The sequence below is a fragment of the Apium graveolens genome, chromosome 3, assembly GCF_009905375.1.
Source record: "Apium graveolens cultivar Ventura chromosome 3, ASM990537v1, whole genome shotgun sequence".
NCBI classification, from domain to species: Eukaryota; Viridiplantae; Streptophyta; class Magnoliopsida; order Apiales; family Apiaceae; genus Apium; species Apium graveolens.
In genome coordinates, this window is record NC_133649.1 from 245,485,700 (window position 1) to 245,509,715 (window position 24,016).

Consider the following 24,016-nt stretch of genomic DNA (forward strand, 5'->3'; position numbering starts at 1 on the left):
GCTTATGTGATTTAAGAATTAGCAATGTTCTTGTGAATTAGTTATATATTCAATATATATATATAATAATGTCTTTATCGTACAAGATTGATAACAATCTTAAAGCAATTTTCTTCAATTTTCATACTTTCTTGTGAGTAGACGCAAAAGTCAATTTGATTGTTTAAATTGGATTTATTTATGGGTAAATGAGTGGCCATTATTTGCCTCATTAATTAAATTAAATTTAGTGTGTTAATTTCTTTGATCACTTGTTGCCATGTGCTTGAAATTAATATAAATTTGATTTTAAGTGGTGCTTTGTTTAAGCATAACAGGTACGAGGCAAAAGTAAGCACAAAGTTGTTGGATAATTGGTTTCTTATAAGGCTATTGATGCTTTAATGGTTATTGATTTATGATCAACTTATATTCAAGTGGACATATTTGGTTGACATCTCTCTCGGGTTGATCATTATAAATTGGTAGATTAAACCCAAATTTATAATTCGTCCATGTTTCGCTATTAATAAATAGCTTATTATGTTTTGTTAACATGGTGATTGATAATATATATGAGCTAGAGTTTCTTAATTCTGAATTGATTTCGGAATTATTAGTACACTGATACAAGAATCGTATATGCTATAGTTTACATGCGTGTTTGCAAGTTCATAACATGATATTGCTATGCAATTAAATGATATGGCTACATAAATGTGACCCTTCATGATGGAACTTGATTATTTGGTGATTAATTTTTTAATCATTGTTGAGTGATGATAAGGCATCAATTATTATTGTTTAATATTTAATAATGGAGTTATATCACAAACTTGTAATATTGGATAGAATGCAGTAACATGTTTGTTGTTAAATAATGTGACGAGTTGTGCAGCTGAAGTGAACCAGATTTACAATGGTTCAGGATTCTCCACATTAAAAAACCTAATGGGCCTGGAGTACAGGTTATGGGTCGGCACATAAATTATATTTTTCTGGTTGGATTTTTCCTCCAATTAAATAGTAATTTTACGTGTTGGTGTCGGTCTGCTGCGGCAGTGACACACGAGCCTATTATAGTGATCCATATGATACTTAATACGACAGATATTGATATCAGTAGTTATGCTGAACTTCGGAGAGAATCCGAAAAGTTGTTAACCCTAACGCATCAGTTGATCAAGGATCACTGAATGTGGGGTTATTGAAGATTTATTTTCTTCCTTGGGCCTTTTATGGTTGTACCGGTAGGTGAGCCAGAAATGTAGGTTCGTGTGAACCATGTAAATATTTTAGAGAAATTCGGTAATTGAATTTTTAATGATAAGAACCACGGGAAGTTATTTAAACATGATATTAAAATCTTATAGGTTTTAATGAATGACGTAAAACCTGCTCAGATGAGAGGTAGTGACACGATACGTGTTTACTGTCTGGTTTGATAGTAAAACATTTATCACTCGTACTCATAGTCGAGTCAATATTGAAGCTAAATAGAGAGATGTGTGCTCTATAAACTCAAGGGTAAATCCAACTTAATACAGATAATTAAGATGGTAGTGAATAAATTTGATGATGAATAATCACCGGGCAAATTCAGTTTGCAACGTGAATATTCATGAGGTCGTTGCACCTTACTCGCATTAAATAAATGGAGTAGATGCAGGCTTGAGTTGCGCTCTGAGAGAGATGCAAAACGATTATGATCAGCTCAGACTATCACTGAATTTGAGGATATTAGTTACGAAGGGCTAATCGTTCCTTAAACATGATACCACAGAAGGAAATAATTAAATTTCCTATTAGTTTTAGAATGTTTTCTGACATTCTGTAAAATATTAAAATTGTGGGGGTATCTAAAATAGAAAATTATTGAATTTTCTATGAATAGTGGAATGTAATGAAACATTCTTGAAAATAATTGAAATGTGGGGGTATCTCGAAACTTGATACCAATACCTCTGTTGGTAGCATGAGATCCAAAATCAATTGAGATATTTTGGATGGATACATAGACAATGGTTGAGTCTAATAATATCCGATATATGAATCTAATTTTTGAGATTCGTAAGAATACTATTACAGAGTTTAGGAATGCTTATGCGATAAGCTAGTAGATCCCAGTAGATCTGTAATTAAAAGTCATCTAAATGAACTTACGAGTTATTGGATGAATGTGAGGATGAACCTGCAGAGAGCAAAAGACTTGGATAATTGCTAGTCCCGAATGTCTTGATAATTTGCTTGAAGGTGAACTCGTAAATTTAATAGAAGCAATGCGCTTCTCGTATAATTTCTTGATAAGTGAATATATCAAGAGAAAATTTGACTATTACTGAGAGTCAATAAATCAAGATTTTCTAGCACGTGTACTAGAAAATGGATTGTGCATGTTCTCTCTATGTCCTTTGTGGGGGAAAAGATGTTAAGAAATAGAGAGAGTGGTTTCGTTTGACAGAATCTTGTTGGGAAAATATATCTGGGTCTGAAGGAAGTATAAGGTCAGACTGATACTAAAATATTACAGTCGAAAGTGATGACCTTATATAATTTATGAAATATTCTCGAGTTTTGAGAATAAGGTTCATTAAGATGATACTAAAATTATCGTATTGTGAAATTTAAAAGTGCATCAATGAACATTGAGATGGTCTTTCTAAATAGATATTTGGAGAAATATCTATTTACGTGAACCCGAGGGTTGCTCTAGATAAAGCAAGAGTAGAAAATCTGTATTTTCGGTGATCATGTTGAGTGAAACAACATTGACACGAAATAATGGCATATTAAATTTGATATTGCTATGATAAGCAATGACTTCAAATAAATGACATGGTTGCCATTTTGAGGACGCTCAAAATTGGTTGCTATGTGAATAAGGATTGCCAGTTTAAGGACGCTTAAACTCGGTAATGATGCAAACTGAAATTGCTGGTTTTTGGGACGCTAAAAGCTGGTAATATCAATAACAAGTGAAGCCTTAAGTAATAACTAGTAAAGTTATTTCATAAATGTGAAATATGTCAATATGAGATGTCAAACTGATTCAAAATCAGAGAATTGACAAGTGTGCATGTGTTATTTAGACATGATATGCAAGTCATAATTGATTGCATGTGAGTGATCTGATCATTACGAGAAGTAATGACAAGAGGGTCATTTCTGAAAATCTTGATGAGATTGAAAAGTTTTGATTTGAAGATTACAATCTTCGTGACTTTAAAAGTTTTAGACGATACATGTCACATGTTGGTGATGTGAATTTTGAAGAGATCAACGAAGCTAAAGTTGTCATAGCTGGAATGGATTTATATTTATCCAAGCGTTGATGAACAAGGATCTCTCAAGAAGGATTGCAAGTCTGTTGTACTTTTTAAAATTGTACAAAATTAGACATAGGCTACACAGTTGGTAAACTGGGTAGATGCACGAGTACAATGGAAATTGGTCACTTGGAAGTGATTGCAATGAGATTTAAGGTGTATGATATGTGCTCGTGAGCTTGGACTGCAATACGAAAGATATCTAATTGCACTATGTGAATATAGTATGTAAATTAGATATTTGACTTTAAGAACTTAAAAGTCATTCGAGAATACATTTCACACTTAGCAGTCGTGTCATGGAAATCCTAAACTTAGCTCGATTCATGATGGAATACGAGTCGGGTACATAAAATAAATGCAGTTAAAAGGCTGAGTAGCCACTTTGTAAGGATATTCCTAAATGACAAGGAAAATGTGTCTTCAATATGCATATATCGTGTAATCAATATGCAAATTGGGAGATCACATTATTGTGTATGAAATGGTATGTCTCACATCTATGATGAGGACATAATACCATTAAACAACTATTCTCAACGAGAATTATCATGATTGACTATGTAAAGTCAAATGATAATGTTTGGATCCATTAACCAGATGGTTAAACTGAGCGAATCTGTTTAAGCCAAGGGAATCTAGTTAGACCGAGAGATAGTTGTCAAATCATCGAGAGGAATGAGCCTTGCCTATTGCTTAACGGCGTCATGGTGGACACCCAACCTTGCTGACTGGAGATCCCAAGAACTTGGTTCAATGGGACAACTAAATCATGATGACCAAATCACTGTGGGGGTAACTCCTGGCCTATTTCTATGATGATGAAACAGTGAGACCCGTAAGGTACGAGGTTAAGTTTTATGCTTTTAATGATCTTTGACGAATACAAGGATTTCAAGTTTGAATACATAATATTCGGTTGAGTAAACGCGGGTTACTCTATAAGATAAAGATCACCTATGTAAGAGAGAAGTATGGCCGCTTCAAAGGAGAATTGCGAGGCACAATTCTTTAGAAACTCTTGCAGAACCAGGACGATGTTCCAGGACCAAAATGGACATAATCATGAGAACTTAATGAGTCAGGAAAGATACAGTGATGAGTATGTCATCGTTTACACAAACGGTCGAACAGTTCAAGGACATCGCGTCATACTGTCTACTAGTAAAGTCGATATACTTATTCGAGCGAAGGTTCAAGGAGCATTCTCTACCTATCGTATGCTATATCTGACCGCCGGAACTATCACCAAGTCAAGCTCCGCGTCTTTCTGTCTATGTGGTGCGTGCTACTGGACCATCAATCTCATTTGTGGGGGATTGTTGGACAAACTTAGTATTTTAGACTAAGTTGTGAATCATTTTGAGACTCTATATGAGTGAGACACATTATGTGTTAGTGGTGTGTATTTATTGGAACGTATTCTCCTCTTCGAGGGGATTCCGATGCATATTAACACGCTCAAAATGAGTAAAAGGTGAATGAGAACTGATGTTCCAAAGTTTTACCATTTAATATGAAAAAGTGGTTTTGTACCACATCGAGAGTAGCACAAACCTATTCCTCAGTTTTTCTTATAAATACCATGTACCACATCGAAAAGAAAAAAAGTCCTTTCAAGCCTCTCTTTATAAATAGAGTCTTAGGGCACCAGTTTTATTAAGTCGAGGAAATAAGAGTCATCTCTTTCATTCTCGGTCTCTTTAGTCTTAAATTTTTCTAATATTTCGGTGATAGTTATCGGGCTCAGTTCAAGTTCGCTGAGAGTATATTCGATCTATCGATTATACTAGTATCTCGTTTTATCCTGGGAAGCAGGTCGCTAAACACGGATGGTGCGGGGCGAAACTGCTTTAAGGAGACAGTTTTCTGGACTCGAGATTAAATCCAATCTCTGTTTGTTTTCTCAAACTCTTCTCTTAATTTAATTGTTAATTCTTATATGCTTATGTGATTTAAGAATTAGCAATGTTCTTGTGAATTAGTTATATATTCAATATATATATATATAATAATGTCTTTATCGTACAAGATTGATAACATATTCTACATGGTGGCTTGATGAACTTGTCCTCATTCTTGAACGCAAGAAGAATTCCAGATATTTTTTAATGCCCATATTTTATGAGGTTGAAATTCGAGATATCAGATACCAGCTCGGAAATTATGGCATGGCGCTTGAAAAGCATAGGGTGAAGCACAACCACAAAGTGGAAAAATGGAGAGACGCTCTGGTTGAAGCTGGTAATATTTTTGGTGACCACGTAGAGGGGTAAATTTTCCTACCTTATTTTTCGATGATTTTGTGTTTTGTTTACCGTTACTTCTTTTAGTTTCCTATACGAGTGTGAAACATCTAGTACGTTGTTCTATAATATGCAAATTATTTATGATATGCAATGTATCTAACGTACATTATTCTGTGATGCGCAATATATGCACAGAGGTTTCCTTTTCTATTTCTTGATCATATGAATGCTTCTTATTTCTCAGCTGATGTTGATATATTCAATAAACGTATAAGTATGTGCCAGAGTATCAATATTAATATGTCTCTTTGGTTATTTTATCACGTTCAGGTTACAAAGCTCATTCATCCAAAACACTGTAAAATTGTTTCAAGAAAAATTGGCTGCCAAGTTCCCAGAATGCCGCCTCCCAACACCAACAAGTACAGTTTAACAAGGCAGTTCTTCATCATCCATTTTGAGACATGGTCCAACTAACGACAAGGTGATTCTTTACACAACTAGTACTGATAACAATGGTCTAGGCGCTAACGGGTTGGTGAAGACGATTCTGATGGGTGGAAATGTTGTATTTGAAGAGAGAAACTGTTCAAAAGAGCCAAAGTATCTGACAGAGCTTCAAGAGCTGGTGGGTAATGACAACGTGAGGTTTCCTATGGTGATTGTGAATGGGAAGGACCTGTGTGGAGAAGAGGAAGTCGAAGGTTTGGAGGATTTTCAAGGCATAGTGAAGCTCAAGTCAACTCTGAATATATTGTATTCTGGACAAAGGCAACTGGAAAACATTAACAACTACTACATGAAAACTACCAGTTCAATTTTAGGTTGGGAGAGGCGCATTTAAGGGTGAAGATTTATATTATCCAAATTTATTTGTGCTACAAAGTTTATATCCCACGGACTCTGATGAAAACCAATTAGCATAATTAAGCTGTTTCATTTGTGATCAATGTTTTATAATATCAACAATGCTTATTTTTGAACTGGTGAACATTGTATTAACTTGTGTACTCTTTCTATATCCATAAATCACAACTGAACTTAGTAGACTTTGCTAGTTTGCTCATGGGTAAAGAGACGAAAAGAAGTTTTGCAACTATATAGGATATCTCGTACTTCTTTTCAATTCTCTGTTACAGTTACATTAATAAATTTAAATAATTATATAAAGATTTTACAGGCCACAATCAAGCTTGGGGCGGTTTGTACGCATCAAAGTTTGTATGTCCAAAGATTGTCACAAAACCTCAAAGTCTTGGTGGGCTTGAATTGTTGCACCCTATCAAGGTACAAAGACAACTATTTTTTATGGTGGTTGTGTTTGTCTTGTAGATGTAATGGTCTTGAGAAGTGAAAAAAAGGTACCTGACATGTACATATCCGAGGAGATCAGTGCTGAATTCAGGGGATCTTTACTTGCCATAGTTGGATTGATAGGAATAATCTACCTCAGAACACATTCCCCAAAGTATTTTGATAATAAAGAAACTGAGTTTTCCTTCAGGGTTAATGGTACAAGTGGTGTAAAGAGATTTGTTATGCAATATGTCCGGAATTGATGGTTCCTGAACTAGTTTTGCAACTGTTTTTGGTATTTTCTGGTTATATGAGAGAGATAACAGCTAGATATAGCAAAGAAACAGAGAGAAACAACATATTTGATGCAGAAACAGAGAGATAGAGTCAGAAATTGTAGAGAGACAGAATCAGATAGTAACTTGAAGAAGAAGATAGATTTCTAGAGAGAAACCCTAGAGAGAGAAGAGAGAGACTTGTGGAACAAGTTCCATTTTCATATATTCATAATGCATAAACTGAAATGTAGCATATTACATCTGTATATATAGGCACACTTGACAACTAACTTAAACGACAAACAAATGACCAACATACCCTTACTACTAATAGTACTACTAATATCACACATTAATACTGCTTAGCTATATTACTACTACTACTTATGCTGGTCCTGACATTCCTCCTCTCTTCAAAATCTAACCATGTCCTCATGGGGGATCATGGATTTCAAAGGAAATCCTTAGTTGTTTTAAGTAAACCTTCCCATCCTCTAAATGTACTAATGTATCATTGCAGGAGGCTAGCACCAGCTTCTTCAGATTCTGCTCATGAACAATATACATCATTATTTTGTCAACCAAAGTGTTTTGGTTAATCCTTCTTCCCACCATGTACATCACACCTCCTACCGTGATAGCTAAAACTCTAATATCAATCGCTGTTGTGTCTTCATGCACCATGGATAAAGCCTGAACCTTTGTGCTATTTTTCTTTATGTACAACTCTTTTCCATTATGAACATTATATAGTAGTGATAGGTAATCAGGAACTCCAACAGAAACACCTTGAACGCAATCTGAATCTCCTCCAGGATCAAATATGTATACAATAATATTTTTCCTCGAGGCTTCAAGATATGGAAATTTCATTGACTTGTTCATTTCAGGCCCACCCTGTCCATGAGTTCTATCTTGATTCATTATATCACCTTCGAACACTTTACTCCTTAATTGAGGACAATCCTTCAACAACAGATTTATTGCAAGAAACTCCGAAATAATTCTTTCCTGAAATTGCAATTGTCCCAACTTACCACAGACTGAGTTTATTTTTGCAACTTCATTTAATTTTCCTCATTTCTTATACATGATCAGTTCTGTGAACATTCCCACAACATATGTTTGCTGGCCACTTGAAATATAACCACCAGGATCAAATATAAGCACTTTATTCTTGCTAAAATTGCTAGACAACTTCCCACATCTGTAAGAAATTGTCACTGTTAAGGGATCTTCAGTCATTTTGTGAATCGAAGTCTCAGCCATTTCTCTCGTTTGAGTGGGAGTCACTGGAGGTATTTCTTCATCAGTAAGCTGCTGCTCTTTCCCCTTTATACACTCAAACTGACCAGCTGCAAAAGGTCTGCTCAGGTTATCAAGCTCCATAAAGCATGGAGTTCCTTCCATAATTGCTGGATTCAGAACATTGGCAGCTTCCACTTCTTTAGTGGAAGAAGGAACACTAACTCCAATGTCTAATACTCTATATACTGCCTAATTTTCTGAACTTGAATCATTATCCTGAAAGTCTTTACAGAATACATGAGCATCCAGAGGTTCAAGTTGAAGAGACTCACCCTCCGTTAACTCTGTACCACCATAATTTCCTTCTTCGGCATTTTCCTTAGATTGAAAGAAGTTCTCCAGACCCAAGGCTTTACAAATGATTTCTTCTAAATCTTCTTCTGGAAATGTATCATAAACAAGTTTTTCATCATAGAGAGGTTCCCCCGTACATGTTCCTCCAGCAGCATATGCAAGGTCCCTAATCACCCCCACAGTGTTTTCAGTAGTCTCATCAGCTTCACTCTCAGAATTTGATTTATAAGTGTTGTTAATTCTGCTCTCCAATTTGTCCTTACCCAGATTCTTCATTATGAATTGAAAGGACTGTTTACATTGATGCTTAGGTCCATCTTTGTCCATACAATAAGGACAAAGTCCTTCCTTTAATCTAGCTTCCAGTTGATGTGGAATTAGCTCAATTACTCCACCCAAGTGCAACCCCGGTTCAACCTTGAAATACTGTTCACATTCTTGAATCCATTCAACCACTGCAGAGCCTTCAGAGAACTTGGGAAAACTAAATTTTAAGTGATGTAAGGCTTCCTCAGTGTCGTCTAGAGGGTCAGTATGCATCATTCCAACAACACCGTCATTAGATCTAGTCTTTCTCCTTCTATGAGCTTTCTTTTTCAGAATTTCCATGTTCTGTGCAGCCTTATCAATCAATTCTTCCAGTTCTATAAATCTCTTAGCAGCCTTATCCTTGTAACTAAGAAATTGTTGTTGAACTTCTTGTAGTAATTCATTTTCAACCAAACATACTTCACTAATTTCTGACATATTTCCTTACCTCAACAACTCCTTTACACAATTCTCACAACAAACTTACTACACAGCAACTATATACTCTGCTATAGTTCTCCGAGTCAATTAATCAAACACCTATAGTCCTTGAGCAGTGATACAATTTCAGCAATTCACTAGAGTCAGCTCTCACACACAATTCCTCAAACACCTTTAGTACTTGAATACAACACAATCACAACTCCAACACAATATTCACTTCTCACAAACCAATCAACACTTTAATATAATCTCAAAAACTAACACCACAAGTAAATTGTACTCACAGGAATTCACACAAACACCTGGTCTGCAGCACTAGTTACAAATTCAAATGATCAACAACGCATACTTGATTAAGTATCAATACCTCACCTAATCGATACTACTAAAGATAAACACAACAACACACAACTTCTCTTCAATCCACAATAATTTCCAAACCTTCTCAATACTTTCGATCTCAACTACTCACAGTTCTCCAATTCACACCAAAACAGAACTATAGTACAGAAGAGCTCTAAGCAAGTGTTAACCTAATACTTTTTTGTGCTTTTCTTCAATAACTACAATACTAACACTAATTAGGTCTAAACACCACTGAAGTAGCAGTATCTATACTAACAATCACTGAACTCCACAGGAATAAGATCAGATCTAGCAGTAGAGATTAAAATAACACCTGATTGAGTGAAAATTAAAAGTTCTGAACTTTGAGCTGCGATTACTGTGAATCTAAGCTGGATTAGCTCGGATTGGAGTGCACAACATCTTTGAAGCAGTGATTGATCTGATTTTAGGGCATCTGATACCAATTTGTCAGGAATTGGTGGTTCCCGAACTAGTTTTGCAACTATTTTTGGTATTTTCTGGTTATATGAGAGAGATAACAGCTAGATATAGCAAAGAAACAAAGAGAAACAGCAGATTAGAGGCAGAAACAGAGAGATAGAGTAAGAAATTGTAGAGAGAGACGGAATCAGATAATAACTTGAAGAAGATGATAGATTTCTAGAGAGAAACCCTAGAGAGAGAAGATAGAGATTTGTGGAACAAGTTCCATTTTCATATATTCATAATGCATAAACTGAAATGTAGCGTATTACATCTGTATATATAGGCACACTTGACAACTAACTTAAACGACAAACAAATGACCAACCTACCCTTACTACTAATAGTACTACTAATATCACACATTAATACTGCTTAGCTATATTACTACTACTACTTATGCTGGTCCTGACATTCCTCCTCTCTTCAAAATCTAACCATGTCCTCATGGGGATCATGGATTTCAAAGGAAATCCTTAGTTGTTTTAAGTAAACCTTCCCATCCTCTAAATGTACTAATGTATCATTGCAGGAGGCTTGCACCAGCTTCTTCAGATTCTGCTCATGAACATTATACATCATTATTTTGTCAACCAAAGTGTTTTGGTTAATCCTTCTTCCCACCATGTACATCACACCTCCTACCGTGATAGCCAAAGCTCCAATATCAATCACTGTTGTGTCTTCATGCACCATGGATAAAGCCTGAACCTTTGTGCTATTTTTCTTTATGTACAACTCTTTTCCATTATGAACATTATATAGTAGTGATAGGTAATCAGGAACTCCAACAGAAACACCTTGAAGGCAACCTGAATCTCCTCCAGGATCAAATATGTATACAATAATATTTTTCCTCGAGGCTTCAAGATATGAAAATTTCATTGACTTGTTCATTTCAGGCCCACCCTGTCCATGAGTTCTATCTTGATTCATTATATCACCTTCGAACACTTTACTCCTTAATTGAGGACAGTCCAAAGGATTTATTGCAAGAAACTCCGAAATAATTCTTTCCTGAAATTGCAATTGTCCCAACTTACCACAGACTGAGTTTATTTTTGCAACTTCATTTAATTTTCCTCCTTTCTTATACATGATCAGTTCTGTGAACATTCCCACAACATATGTTTGCTGGCCACTTGAAATATAACCACCAGGATCAAATATAAGCACTTTATTCTTGCTAAAATTGCTAGACAACTTCCCACATCTGTAAGAAATTGTCACTGTTAAGGGATCTTCAGTCATCTTGTGAATCGAAGTCTCAGCCATTTCTCTCGTTTGAGTGGGAGTCACTGGAGGTATTTCTTCATCAGTAAGCTGCTGCTCTTTCCCCTTTATACACTCAAACTGACCAGCTGCAAAAGGTCTGCTCAGGTTATCAAGCTCCATAAAGCATGGAGTTCCTTCCATAATTGCTGGATTCAGAACATTGGTAGCTTCCACTTCTTTAGTGGAAGAAGGAACACTAACTCCAATGTCTAATATGTTAGTGTAGGTGCCCTAGAGGCAATATATTATTCTTTTAAATCTTTATGTCAGTTGATCATTCAATAAATGTATTTATTATGACCTTAATTACTGCGATATTTTGTTAGCATAATAAATGTCCTTAGAATCATGATACAAATTGTATAGTTTAAGTACATGACTTGAACTTGAGATTATATAATATATCATATTCTTAAAGGTCCCTAGTCGAGTATTATTATATAGGACAATAATAATACATAAATAGACTAGTATGTTGTTTGACAAGATAACCACATCTCATTGGTTATAAGTATGGGGATACTAAAGTCAATACATAGGTACATGTGAGAGTACATGGTACTGGACAGACACACAGTGAGATTCTTCATGTTTAATAAAGTCATAAGAAAGACTCACAGTGATAATGGTGTAACGATCCTTTGACTTGAAATCATTATATTTCTATACGAGGATTAATATACTTTGACTACATTAAAAGTTACTTTTAATCGGGTGATGATAAAAGTGGACATCGGGTATATCATGAGTCGTATGAGAAATATGAATGATAGATAAAGGATTTAACCCTCCTATAATTAGGAGAGATATTATTGGCCTCTTGATTGAGTGAGTTTATAAAAGCATGGCCATGCTCAAATAATGATTTGTCTTGATAATTTACTCATGGATCAAGTAAACCCGGATTAAATGTTGAAGAGGATGACTAAATACATGCCTCGAGTTTAATCTATAATATGTATGGTTAAAGGGATTATATTACACGAAAAACATTAATCACGAAAGGTTTTATCTAATCACGATTTAATTATTGTTTAATTGGGTAACAATGATGTATTACTAGATACCGCTCATTGTTTATAATTTTATTAGAGAATAAAATTATTGCCAATTAAATAATAGCCTATAGGGTCGCACAAATAGAGCACTTAATGGAATAGTTAATTTAAATTATGGATTTAAATTAATTGATGATTATTTGAATTTTATTATAATTAAGTAAGACTTAATTGAGATAATATAAATTCAAATTAAAAGGAATGTTTTTTGCCCATAATAATTAAGTATGACTTAGTTATTAATTAAATAATAGAAATTCGTTTTTATTATTTAATCCAATACCTACTAGGGTTGGGCTTTGTTGTTATGGGTCTTTTTAATCAGCCATTATAAATACATAATGATAGGTTAAAGAGGCTTGTACGTTTTTGAGAAAACCCTAGCAGCAAAGAGAGGCAGAGGCAATTCAGATCGTCAATAAGGAGGCTAGTACATCCATTCCGTAGTCAAGTTCGTGAGACGTTCTTGAAGGTGCTCGTGTGGATACCATAGAGGTGTTTCTCCGAGAGGTAGACACAAAGCGTGATAGCTAGGATCTCCGTTGAGTTCGTGAAAGTTAAGCTCTTGAAAGGTATAATTCGTTATCTCCATAATCTGCCCATAATTATACATGGATCCTGTTTTGGGTTTCGATTTTTTTTTGTTTTATTTACGTTTATCCGCTGCGTTTTATGCCTTCGGAACCCAACATAATACTCTATATACTGCCCCATTTTCTGAACTTGAATCATTATCCTGAAAGTCTTTACAGAACACATGAGCATCCAGAGGTTCAAGTTGAAGAGACTCACCCTCCGTTAACTCTGTACCACCATAATTTCCTTCTTCAGCATTTTCCTTAGATTGAAAGAAGTTCTCCAGACCCAAGGCTTTACAAATGATTTCTTCAGATTTCCAATCTTCTAAATCTTCTCCTGGAAATGCATCATAAACAAGTTCTTCATCATAGAGAGGTTCCCCTGTACATGTTCCTCCAGCAGCATATGCAAGGCCCCTAATCACCCCCACAGTGTTTTCAGTAGTCTCATCAGCTTCACTCTCAGAATTTGATTTATAAGTGTTGTTAATTCTGCTCTCCAATTTGTCCTTACCCAGATTCTTCATTATGAATTGACAGGGCTGTTTACATTGATGCTTAGGTCCATCTTTGTCCATACAATAAGGACAAAGTCCTTCCTTTAATCTAGCTTCCAGTTGATGTGGAATTAGCTCAATTACTCCACCCAAGTGCAACCCCGGTTCAACCTTGAAATACTGTTCACATTCTTGAATCCATTCAACCACTGCAGAGCCTTCAGAGAACTTGGGAAAACTAAATTTTAAGTGATGTAAGGCTTCCTCAGTGTCGTCTAGAGGGTCAGTATGCATCATTCCAACAACACCGTTATTAGATCTAGTCTTTCTCCTTCTATGAGCTTTCTTTTTCAGAATTTCCATGTTTTGTGCAGCCGTATTAATCAATTCTTCCAGTTCTATAAATCTCTTAGCAGCCTTATCCTTGTAACTAAGAAATTGTTATTGAACTTCTTGTAGTAATTCATTTTCAACCAAACATACTTCACTAATTTCTGACATATTTCCTTACTTCAACAACTCCTTTACACAATTCTCACAACAAACTTACTACACGGCAGCTATATACTCTGCTATAGTTCTCTGAGTTAATTAATCAAACACCTATAGTTCTTGAGCAGTGATACAATTTCAGCAATTCACTAGAGTCAGCTCTCACACACAATTCCTCAAACACCTTTAGTACTTGAATACAACACAATCACAACTCCAACACAATATTCACTTCTCACAAACCAATCAACACTTTACTATAATCTCAAAAACTAACACCACAAGTAAATTGTACTCACAGGAATTCACACAAACACCTGGTCTGCACCACTAGTTACAAATTCAAATGATCAACAACACATACTTGATTAAGTCTCAATACCTCAGCTAATCGATACTACTACAGATAAACATAACAACACACAACTTCTCTTCAATCCACAATAATTTCCAAACCTTCTCAATACTTTCGATCTCAACTACTCACAGTTCTCCAATTCACACCAAAACAGAACTATAGTACAGAAGAGCTCTAAGCAAGTGTTAACCTAATACTTTTTTGTGCTTTTATTCAATAATAACAGTACTAACACTAATTAGGTCTAAACACCACTAAAGTAGCAGTATCTATACTAACAATCACTGAACTCCACGGAATAAGATCAGATCTAGCAGTAGAGATTAAAATAACACCTGATTGAGTGAAAATTAAAAGTTCTGAACTTTGAGCTGCGATTACTGTGAATCTAAGCTGGATCAGCTCGGATTGGAGTGCACAACATCTTTGAAGCAGTGATTGATCTGATTTTAGGGCTCTGATACCAATTTGTCAGGAATTGGTGGTTCCCGAACTAGTTTTGCAACTGTTTTTGGTATTTTCTGGTTATATGAGAGATATAACAGCTAGATATAGCAAAGAAACAGAGAGAAACACCAGATTAGAGGCAGAAACAGAGAGATAGAGTCAGAAATTGTAGAGAGAGACAGAATCAGATAGTAACTTGAAAAAGAAGATAGATTTCTAGAGAGAAACCACAGAGAGAGAAGATAGAGATTTGTGGAACAAGTTCCATTTTCATATATTCATAATGCATAAACTGAAATGTAGCATATTACATCTGTATATATAGGCACACTTGACAACTAACTGAAACGACAAACAAATGACCAACTTACCCTTACTACTTACTCCTAACAGTACTACTAATATCACACATTAATACTGCTTAACTATATTACTACTACTACTTGTGCTGGTCCTGACACAATACCCTTGGAAATGGGATGTTTCGAGTGAGGACTACACCTTCGAGGGATCCTGTACCTATATTCAAGTATAGTATTCTACCCCAGGCCCAGGCACAGTGGAATCTTACTTTCTATAACGATTCAGTATGTTTCCAACCCAGATTTGCTAGTTCCACTTGAAGATGTTACATTCATTTTGAAACTACCAATAGACCCAAGACTGTTAAAGGTTTCACCAAAAGCCATTTTGAATATAAATGAGAAAGAATTGAAATGGCATATGCTTCCTGTAAAGGGCAACCCCGGAAGATTGAGAGCTAAGATGTGGGTTGATTCTAGTTCAGAAGATGATCTGGGAGATATGGTGGTAGTGGGATATGTGACCTTTTCTTTCATAGGGCACCAAATCACTGCCTGGGATATGAAAATTGCACAGACTTTCAGATGATTGAACACAGGGTTTAAGTTATATATGCAACTAATGATGCATTTTCAGGTTTCACTACCGTTGTGTCCGATCAAACTTTATGTATTTGGGGTGGAGTTGGATATGCATAACAATTGAGTCACATTTTTTGTTGCAAATGTTTTTGCCCATTAGTGTGACTGGTTTGCTGGATCTCTTCTGTTTCGCAACTTGACTCTTTCAGGGCTTGGTTACTAAAATAACAGCAGGCTCAATTATCATCGTTTCTTCTTATATGGTGATTTTATATATACAAGTCTTTTTTAAGTCGGCATGTACAATAAATGTCAAGTCCTCGCGGTTACAACTTACAAGTCATGTATTGTTGATGGAACAATTTGGGCAGAATATAAGTCTAGATTCAACTTTTAAGTGCATCAACAGAATGAATGATGTTTTGGTAGTTTGTGATGGGGTAGTTATTATCTTGGATTAGTTATGTTGATTGTATGGAATTAGAATTATTTGTGATGCATACTTGAGATGGACACCAATTTTTTAATTTGGACTCAGAAATTGAGTGATATTGTAGCTGATTCTCGAGAGCTTGGAATAGTAGTGGGGAACATTTACCATTTTCTGTCCCAAGTTAAATCAAGCATAGAGGAATTTAATTGAGTACTGGGCCGCAGAGAACAAAAAAGAAGGAATATAAGTTTACTGCAAGGCATATTTAACCAACACATTGCTGTGGTGACTTCCTATAGTGATCCTTGACCCTTGTTTCAACTTTGAAACTATATTGGAGCTCTCTATATGTTTGGCTCTTTAACACCATCTTCAGAAACCTCTCTAATTTAGTAAGTCTAAGTTTGCAGAGTTATTGAGTACAGTTTGCTGTTCCAAGAGACAATGGCTGCTAATATAACGGAGTCTTCGCTCTCTCTACATCGTGGATAGAGTGTCTCTCCGATTCTGTTTTATTTATATGGATAAAATTTTGAAATGAATTGAAGATTGTCTGTCAAGGATATTGATAAATGTTGGTAATGGATAATTCCGGTGTTGCAGATACCCCCTTGTAAATGCGGACGCAAAATCTGTATCTGTAAAAAGAAATTCCCTCTGCTATTGATTCATCATCTATTCTAAAACCACCATTAAGGCATTACAGAGTATTCATGTTTTAACTTGCTCTATAACCACACAAACATAGTCTCATCTGTTCAAATTATTCCGCCAGAATGTCACAATGTTCATGGATGTAAACGAAGAATATATGAAGGTATAATATTCCTCATATCCGGAGATTACTACAAATGCAAAATGATAAAAATAAAACAGATACAGTAACATTAATATAATATAATATAATAGTAAGCAGGCCTCAACTGTACTTGATTCATCACCATGTCGGGAGCCTCGTGATTATCATTAATTACTCTAGCCTCCCCACAAATACATTTCAACTAATCATGCTCTCCTGCTCTCTACGTTATCCTTCAATCTTCCTTTCCACGTCAAGTAATATAATCATTAGGACTAATTTGCCGACCATAATTTTCATGTAAGTTTAGCTTTCAAGGCCGTCCTGTCAAACAAGGCCCCCCAAAATCATGCTCAATTACAAAATTTAAATACTCGTAAATACGTACTTTTACCAGAACTCGAATATTCAACCGGTCCAAGGCAGCATTCGACGGTAGGTCGCGGAATGACTTAGTTATCAAACGTGTGGCACACAAGCAAGGGACGGTGTTACATTAACACTGGCATCATCTCGACAGCTTAGAACTTTGAGTACTCCCCAAGATCTTTTTCGATTAGCCGGAGGTTTTTTGACGACCTCTAAATTCGGAAAAAGTGACTTCGATGTGGTACGATGAACCTGTCGGTTCTTGATATCTTGAAGATCCATCTCAGGGGGAAACTTCGCACTGCCGAACATAAAAATGTACCACCTAGGTTTCGGAATCTTTATGGTACTCCCATCAAACCTTGATGAACCTCGGCTATTATTTCGATAAATATCAGGTGATTCAGAGCTCAAACTTGAGTTCCTACTGAGTTTTTGATAATCAAGAGACCGGCTGTTTCTCATCTTTATACCTCTCATGTTAGTGCTGTTAGATCGACATTCACTGATCTTTAGGTCTGTCAATGATTCTGAACGCGTACGTCGATTATATAAGCTTTGTGATACATGATCATTCACATACTTAACTGGAGTAGTTTGACGACACTGAGGTTGATGACAAGTGGGAGATTGATCTTGCTCTTTGAAAGGTATGAGCTTACCGCAATTTATAATATCTTCTGCATGGGACATAATGGAATTAGGATCGCTCGAAAACTCGAAAACATCGACTTTCTCCGGTGGTGATAGGTGCTCTTGTTGATCAGGAGTCAAGGGAAAATCAGTAAGAGAAATTGTATCGTCTTCTTGTTCTTCATTTTCTTCATCATGGAAACGAGAGTTATAGTAGTCCATTTTATGCAAGGAGATGGGCAGGCAATGTAAAGAAAAAATAAATATGTGTGTGAATTGCTGCATATGCAGGGCACGGTGTTTATATAGCATTACTCTTGACTTTGACCAAGCAAAGTGAACGTGCTGTTACAATTTGTGACCACTTCTTTTTTATTTAATGAGTTCAAATATACTTAAAAGGGAGATTGAGGGAAAATTTTAAATTTTCATAAATATCAACCATTTACAACGTTTGGTGAAAGTGATTTGCGGATTGTGAACATAATATAATTCGGAAAAGGTTTAGAATTTCACAAATGTTCACAAATATTATATTATTCGAAAATCAATTTTGATACATGATTTGGATACGGATAAATCTACTCAATTTGTAATTAATTATTAATATTTAAAATTATCAAATTTGAATGATGTTCCATAGCTTACAAGATATATTATGATTACCAAATGTAATTATGTGTGTAAATGTGATATCTAAGAGTAATTCCTACATTTGTTGTTTAATTAAAATTTGAGGAGATTGAAGCAAAAATTATTTTTAACACGTTCTTTATGCCTCCTCAAATTATTAGGAGTCTAAAACTCATTCTCAGTGCATCTTTACTCTCATCTTCTAGTTTTATATTAATATAAACTTTGATACAATTTATGTACAGATAGAAGTTAGAATAATATTTTACTTGCATGTAATAAGAAATAGATGAAAAAAAGAATAAAGATGAAGATTGAGGAGTCTTGTTGGAATGAAATCACAAATTTATATCTTAGATAACTAAGAGCCCATATAAAATTATAATTTATAAGGAGCATAGAAATTAATTTTTGAAGTTGCTCTAAGCTTGTGATAACTATCCTCTAAAAAAAGAAAATAGTTGAAACAGTGGTACATTATAATAGCAAAAGAGAGCGGGGTGGCTAATGATAATTTGTTGTCGGAGAGCGGGGTGGGGGGAGAAAAGAGACAAACATAACGGGACGATAAGTGCGACAATTTGACAACTGATGAAGATGAAATCTATGCCTAGCCTACTATTACATTTTTCATTTATTATATTCGGAGCAGTGGCAAGCTCATTAACATGCATGTATGTTAAGGGCTGCACCTGCAATCAATATCATCAGCGGCCCGAAACCCATCTCAAACCTTAATTCGTAATCAGCTATTAAAAATTTCATTCCTTTTCATTTATATATATATATTTTTTAATTTAATTTTACGTAATTTTAACTTAATCTAAAATTAACTAATTTTAATATATGAACATGACCTAAATTCCGAAATTGCAACCTCTAGTGTATACGGTTAAATATGCTTAAAAATAGTACCTTAAAATTTAGAGTGGTGTTATGTATTCCTAATTATTATTTAATTTTTTTCTAATGACGCGACAAGATATTTAACATATTGTAATTTCTGAATATATATATGTTGGGTATAATTCTAAATAAAACTAACACTACGCGCAACAATGAGGCAGTTATATATGTCACAGTTAACAAGAACAGGCAATAACCAAATAACGAAACAAAATCACAAAGGCAAACAACAAGATATAAATGAGTAACTGAAATTGACAAAAAAAGGATAAAACACTTAGCTCCATCAGAAGCTTTAACAATTCTGAAAGAACCAATAACAGCCGAGTACGTCGTCCACAGATACATATCACTCAACAACGACCTGTAACTCAGTTCACCCAGAAAACCTATGCTATATTCTGTATGTATGCAGGAGAGAAAGAGAGCAGATAGCAGCCTGGGTTTTCACTATTATGTGTTAACAGTATATCTCTTCTATACGTTTTGTTCAGTATATTGTTAGGTCACACAACACTGTAGAAGGGGGTTGAATACAATGTTTAATACAATCAAATCGATTTCGAACACAAGTAATAGTAAACAGATATATTCAATATAATAAATTCTGTTACAATGGAACTGTTCTCTCTCAGTGATGAACAAATATCACGAGAGCTGCTAGGTTACAATGTATGATCTTCTCGATAATTATAACACATATAGTGTAAACCTATGTCTGTGTTTATATAGTACACAGTTACAAGTTAACTTCTAATTGATATGTAATATAATTCTGTCTCCTAAAATATATCAATCAGATATCTTATACAAGTCTTCTTATCTTCTAACTCTTTTCATGCATATCTTCTTTTGTATTAGTCTTGATCTTCTTTCCTGTAAATCAGCTTCCTTCCTTAACTGTAAGTCCTCCCGTACTTAAGTTCTGATATCTATCTTCTGATATTCATCTTCTGATAACCTAAGTTCTGATATCCTTAAGTTCTGACTTCCAGTAAGTACTGATTCCAGTAAGTACTGATATTTCCTGTTTGTTAAGATCTGAAAACTAAACATAAAACATATTAGACATGACATCTCAAATATATTTAACAATCTCCCCCAACTTGTAAATTGTGCAAAAATATACAAGTTAATAGATTTGATGATGTTAAAAACATTTAAGTTCAAATGCAATGAGAGTTTAATAAGACTATTAACTACAAATTACAGTCCTTGTAGCTTTACCAACATCGCTGGATCAATCTGAATCCATAATGATTCTTAACAAAATCTTTTACCAGCTTATCTTCAGCTTTTCTCAGAACTTCAACTAACTGTGCTTTGACCTGCATCAGTTCTTCATCTTTACTGTCACCAATTTGATAAATGGCTGTTCTGAGAGCTTGAATTGATGTTCTTTCAAGTCCATCACCAAGTCTGATAACTCTAGGATGTGAAGAGTTTTCATTATAACATAAACATCTTTCTTTCAGAATAACTTCCATTTTAGCAGAGTTCTTCAGCATAGAAATTTCTCTTCCATCACCTTCAATAATCATTGGTATATACTGAGAAGTCTTTGTACCAGAGATTCTAAGTAGATCTCTTATAGCCTTCAAAATGTATTCTGACCATCTTCTTGTAACATCATATTTTACCTCCAGAAGATAGTGAATATGTTGAAGCTCTCTGACATACTTTTTTAGCACATCAGTATCAGCTAGTCTGTAAGTTAGTCCATCATTGAGAAATAAGATCAATTTCTCCTTTAGATTATCCTTATCATGAGCATCTATCACAATTTGAGCAGACAACACTTTGTCAAGGTGCTTTTGTTTGATTTGTTCATATGGTTTGTCTTTCAACATGAAAGGATCTCTTAGAGTAACTTTTACTCCTCTTTGTATCTTCTCTTCATCAGAACCTAATCCAGCTCTATCTCTAGGTTGCTTGGCTCTCAACCCAAATGTTGCGAGTTGATTAATCATAAGATTGGATTTTGGTTCAACTGGAGTAGATTTCTTTCATAACAGCTTCTTCTTATCAGCAATTGTCATCTTTTTCAAATCAACTTGATCAGAATTTGCTGTTTCTTCTGTAACTTGCTGTTCTTCATTCTGAACAACTTGAGCAGTGTTAGAAGTTATTTTAGATTCTTCAATTATCTTTCTTCTCTTCAGAACTTGAACAGTTTCATCTTCTATCAAATCATCATCATGCATCGTAGTTTGATAGACTGGAACTGAAGAACTTATCTTTTTCTCAATCTTTAAAGGTTCCCCAACCTTTTCTTTTCCCTTTGACTTAGGATCAATCTTAGTTTGTGATCTAGTCTTGGACTTTGAAGCCTCAGAATTTGACCTTTCTTTGATCACAATGCCTTTTTCGTTAGGCCTTGGAGGTTTCTTTGCATCAGAAGCTTTAGACTTAAGAGTTGTCTTCTCAGCTGCAAATCTAGCTTCTTCCTCCTTGAGAGTTTCCGAATCCATTCTTGGATTTTGTTTCAGAAATAATCTTCTAGCTATCTCCTCATCAAGTGTCTGGATTTTAGGATCTTTATAATAAACAGTAGTCTACTTCCCCTTTAGCTTCAGAGTTTGTAAAAACTTCTGAGAGTCTTTAGATCCTGACTGAACCAGAATATCAGAATTTGACATCAGACTTTGTTTATTAGAACTTGACTTCAGACTTTTAGCATTCACAGCATCAGAACTTGACTTGTTTTGTGTAGAAGATTTTCCTTGAAATTTTCCTTGACCTCCTCTCTTATCAGAGTTTCCCTGGTCATCACCTTTGTCATCCTTCTTCTTCAGTATTTCAGTAGGTGAGCATTTGGACTTAACTACCTTCTCCCCCTTTTTGGCATCATCAGGAAGTAAGAGAGAGAGAGAGAGAAGAAGTTCAACTGAAGATTGGATTTCATCCAATTGAGCTTTCTGAGAAGCTTGGTTTTCTAGGACCTCATCAATTTGGGCCTGTTGCTTCTCTTGAATCTTCTCAATGGCTTCAACTTTCTCAAGAGTAGGTTTGATTTATCTATTCTTGTCAAGCTTGATATGTAGATCTAGCTTATCAGCATTTTCCTTTAGTGTATCAACCTTTTCATGAGTAGAAGAATGTAGACCTTGAAGATATTTGGTAGATAGAGCAGTGATCTTGAGTTGTGTCTTTAAATCAGCATTTGTGAGCAACTTATCAGCTTTAGCAATATGCTTTGTCAGAATATTAGAGCTTGGAATGAAATCAGTATCATTCCACTTCTTGGTCCACTCCACACCTCTGTGAGTATCCTCCCAAGGAATAGGTGCATCCTATTCAACAAATTTCTTTACCAATACTTCCTTGCCCAGAATGGGAACTGGAGTCTCAACGGAAACACTGTCTTCAGAACTTGAGGAAGACTCATTATGTTCTGATAGCACAAGAGTGTGTGATGCTACTGGAGATTCAGGAATAACATTATCTAAATTCTGAGCATCAGAATTTATCTTCAGAGCTGGTGGGGTTGGTGTAGATGGTATCTCAGCATTTAAAATTGGAAAATGAGTTGGAGATTGCTGAGCTGCTGTGGATGGAGCTTCTAGATAAAGAACAGTTGGTATAAATTGTGAATATCTATCTCAGAGTTTTCAGTTTGTTCTTTAGCATCATCTGTAGCTTAAATAGGAGAGACATGAGGTGTTGACACAGTATCCTGAGCTTGAGTAGGGAATGACAGGGCTTCAATTACCACAGGTTCTGATGAGATCAGAGATTCCTGATCCCCTTCCTGAGCTTCAGTTGAATCCTCAGATATAGGCTTGGCCTTGTACCTTTCTGCCCTCATTTTCTTTAGTCTCCTTGCCAGTGAAGGAGTTGCTTTAGCAGCTTCAGAACTTATAGATTTCCTCTTCAAAGTATCAGAACTTTTAACTGCAGTTTCTTTCTGAGAAGTAACATTCTCAGCTTCAACTGTCACAGGTTCTGATGCATGAACCTGTGCTTCAACTGTGTCCTCTTCATCACTATCAGATTCATCTATGAGAATCATATTCCTTCTCTTTTGTGGAGGTTAAGGAATATACTTTGTCCTCTTTGGCCTGGAAGATGAAGATCTGATAGTATGTGCTGATGATTCAGGTTGAGATGATTGAGTTGATGGTTGGAAAGATGTCCTGATGGTAGATTTTGGTTGTGGTTGAGAAGTTTGAGGTGTTTGGGTAGTGGTGGTAGGTGCTGATGGTTGAGGTTCAGATGGTTGGATATCAGGATATAGTTCAGTGTATGTAACTGGATCATAGGTTATTAAGGATTGTTTTACAGATAAAGGAATTTGGAGGGGTTTTAACACAACCTTTTTATTATCAGTAGATAATAAG

The 24,016-nt window shown here is 35.3% G+C and overlaps 1 protein-coding gene and 1 pseudogene across 1 annotated transcript; one reads left to right on the plus strand and one right to left on the minus strand.

The window, feature by feature from the left end:
* Window positions 1-6,619: 6,619 nt before the first annotated feature.
* Window positions 6,620-16,228, plus strand: LOC141714925 (uncharacterized; annotated as a pseudogene).
* Window positions 16,229-17,594: 1,366 nt separating this feature from the next.
* Window positions 17,595-18,359, minus strand: LOC141714926 (uncharacterized). The gene has a single exon (XM_074518421.1). It carries the CDS (start codon window positions 18,357-18,359, stop codon window positions 17,595-17,597), a length of 765 nt encoding a protein of 254 aa, XP_074374522.1.
* Between the last annotated feature and the right edge of the window lie 5,657 nt (window positions 18,360-24,016).

Coding starts and splice junctions, on each gene's coding strand:
- LOC141714926 (XM_074518421.1), bottom strand. CDS start 18,359: ATGGACTACTATAACTCTCGTTTCCATGATGAAGAAAATGAAGAACAA.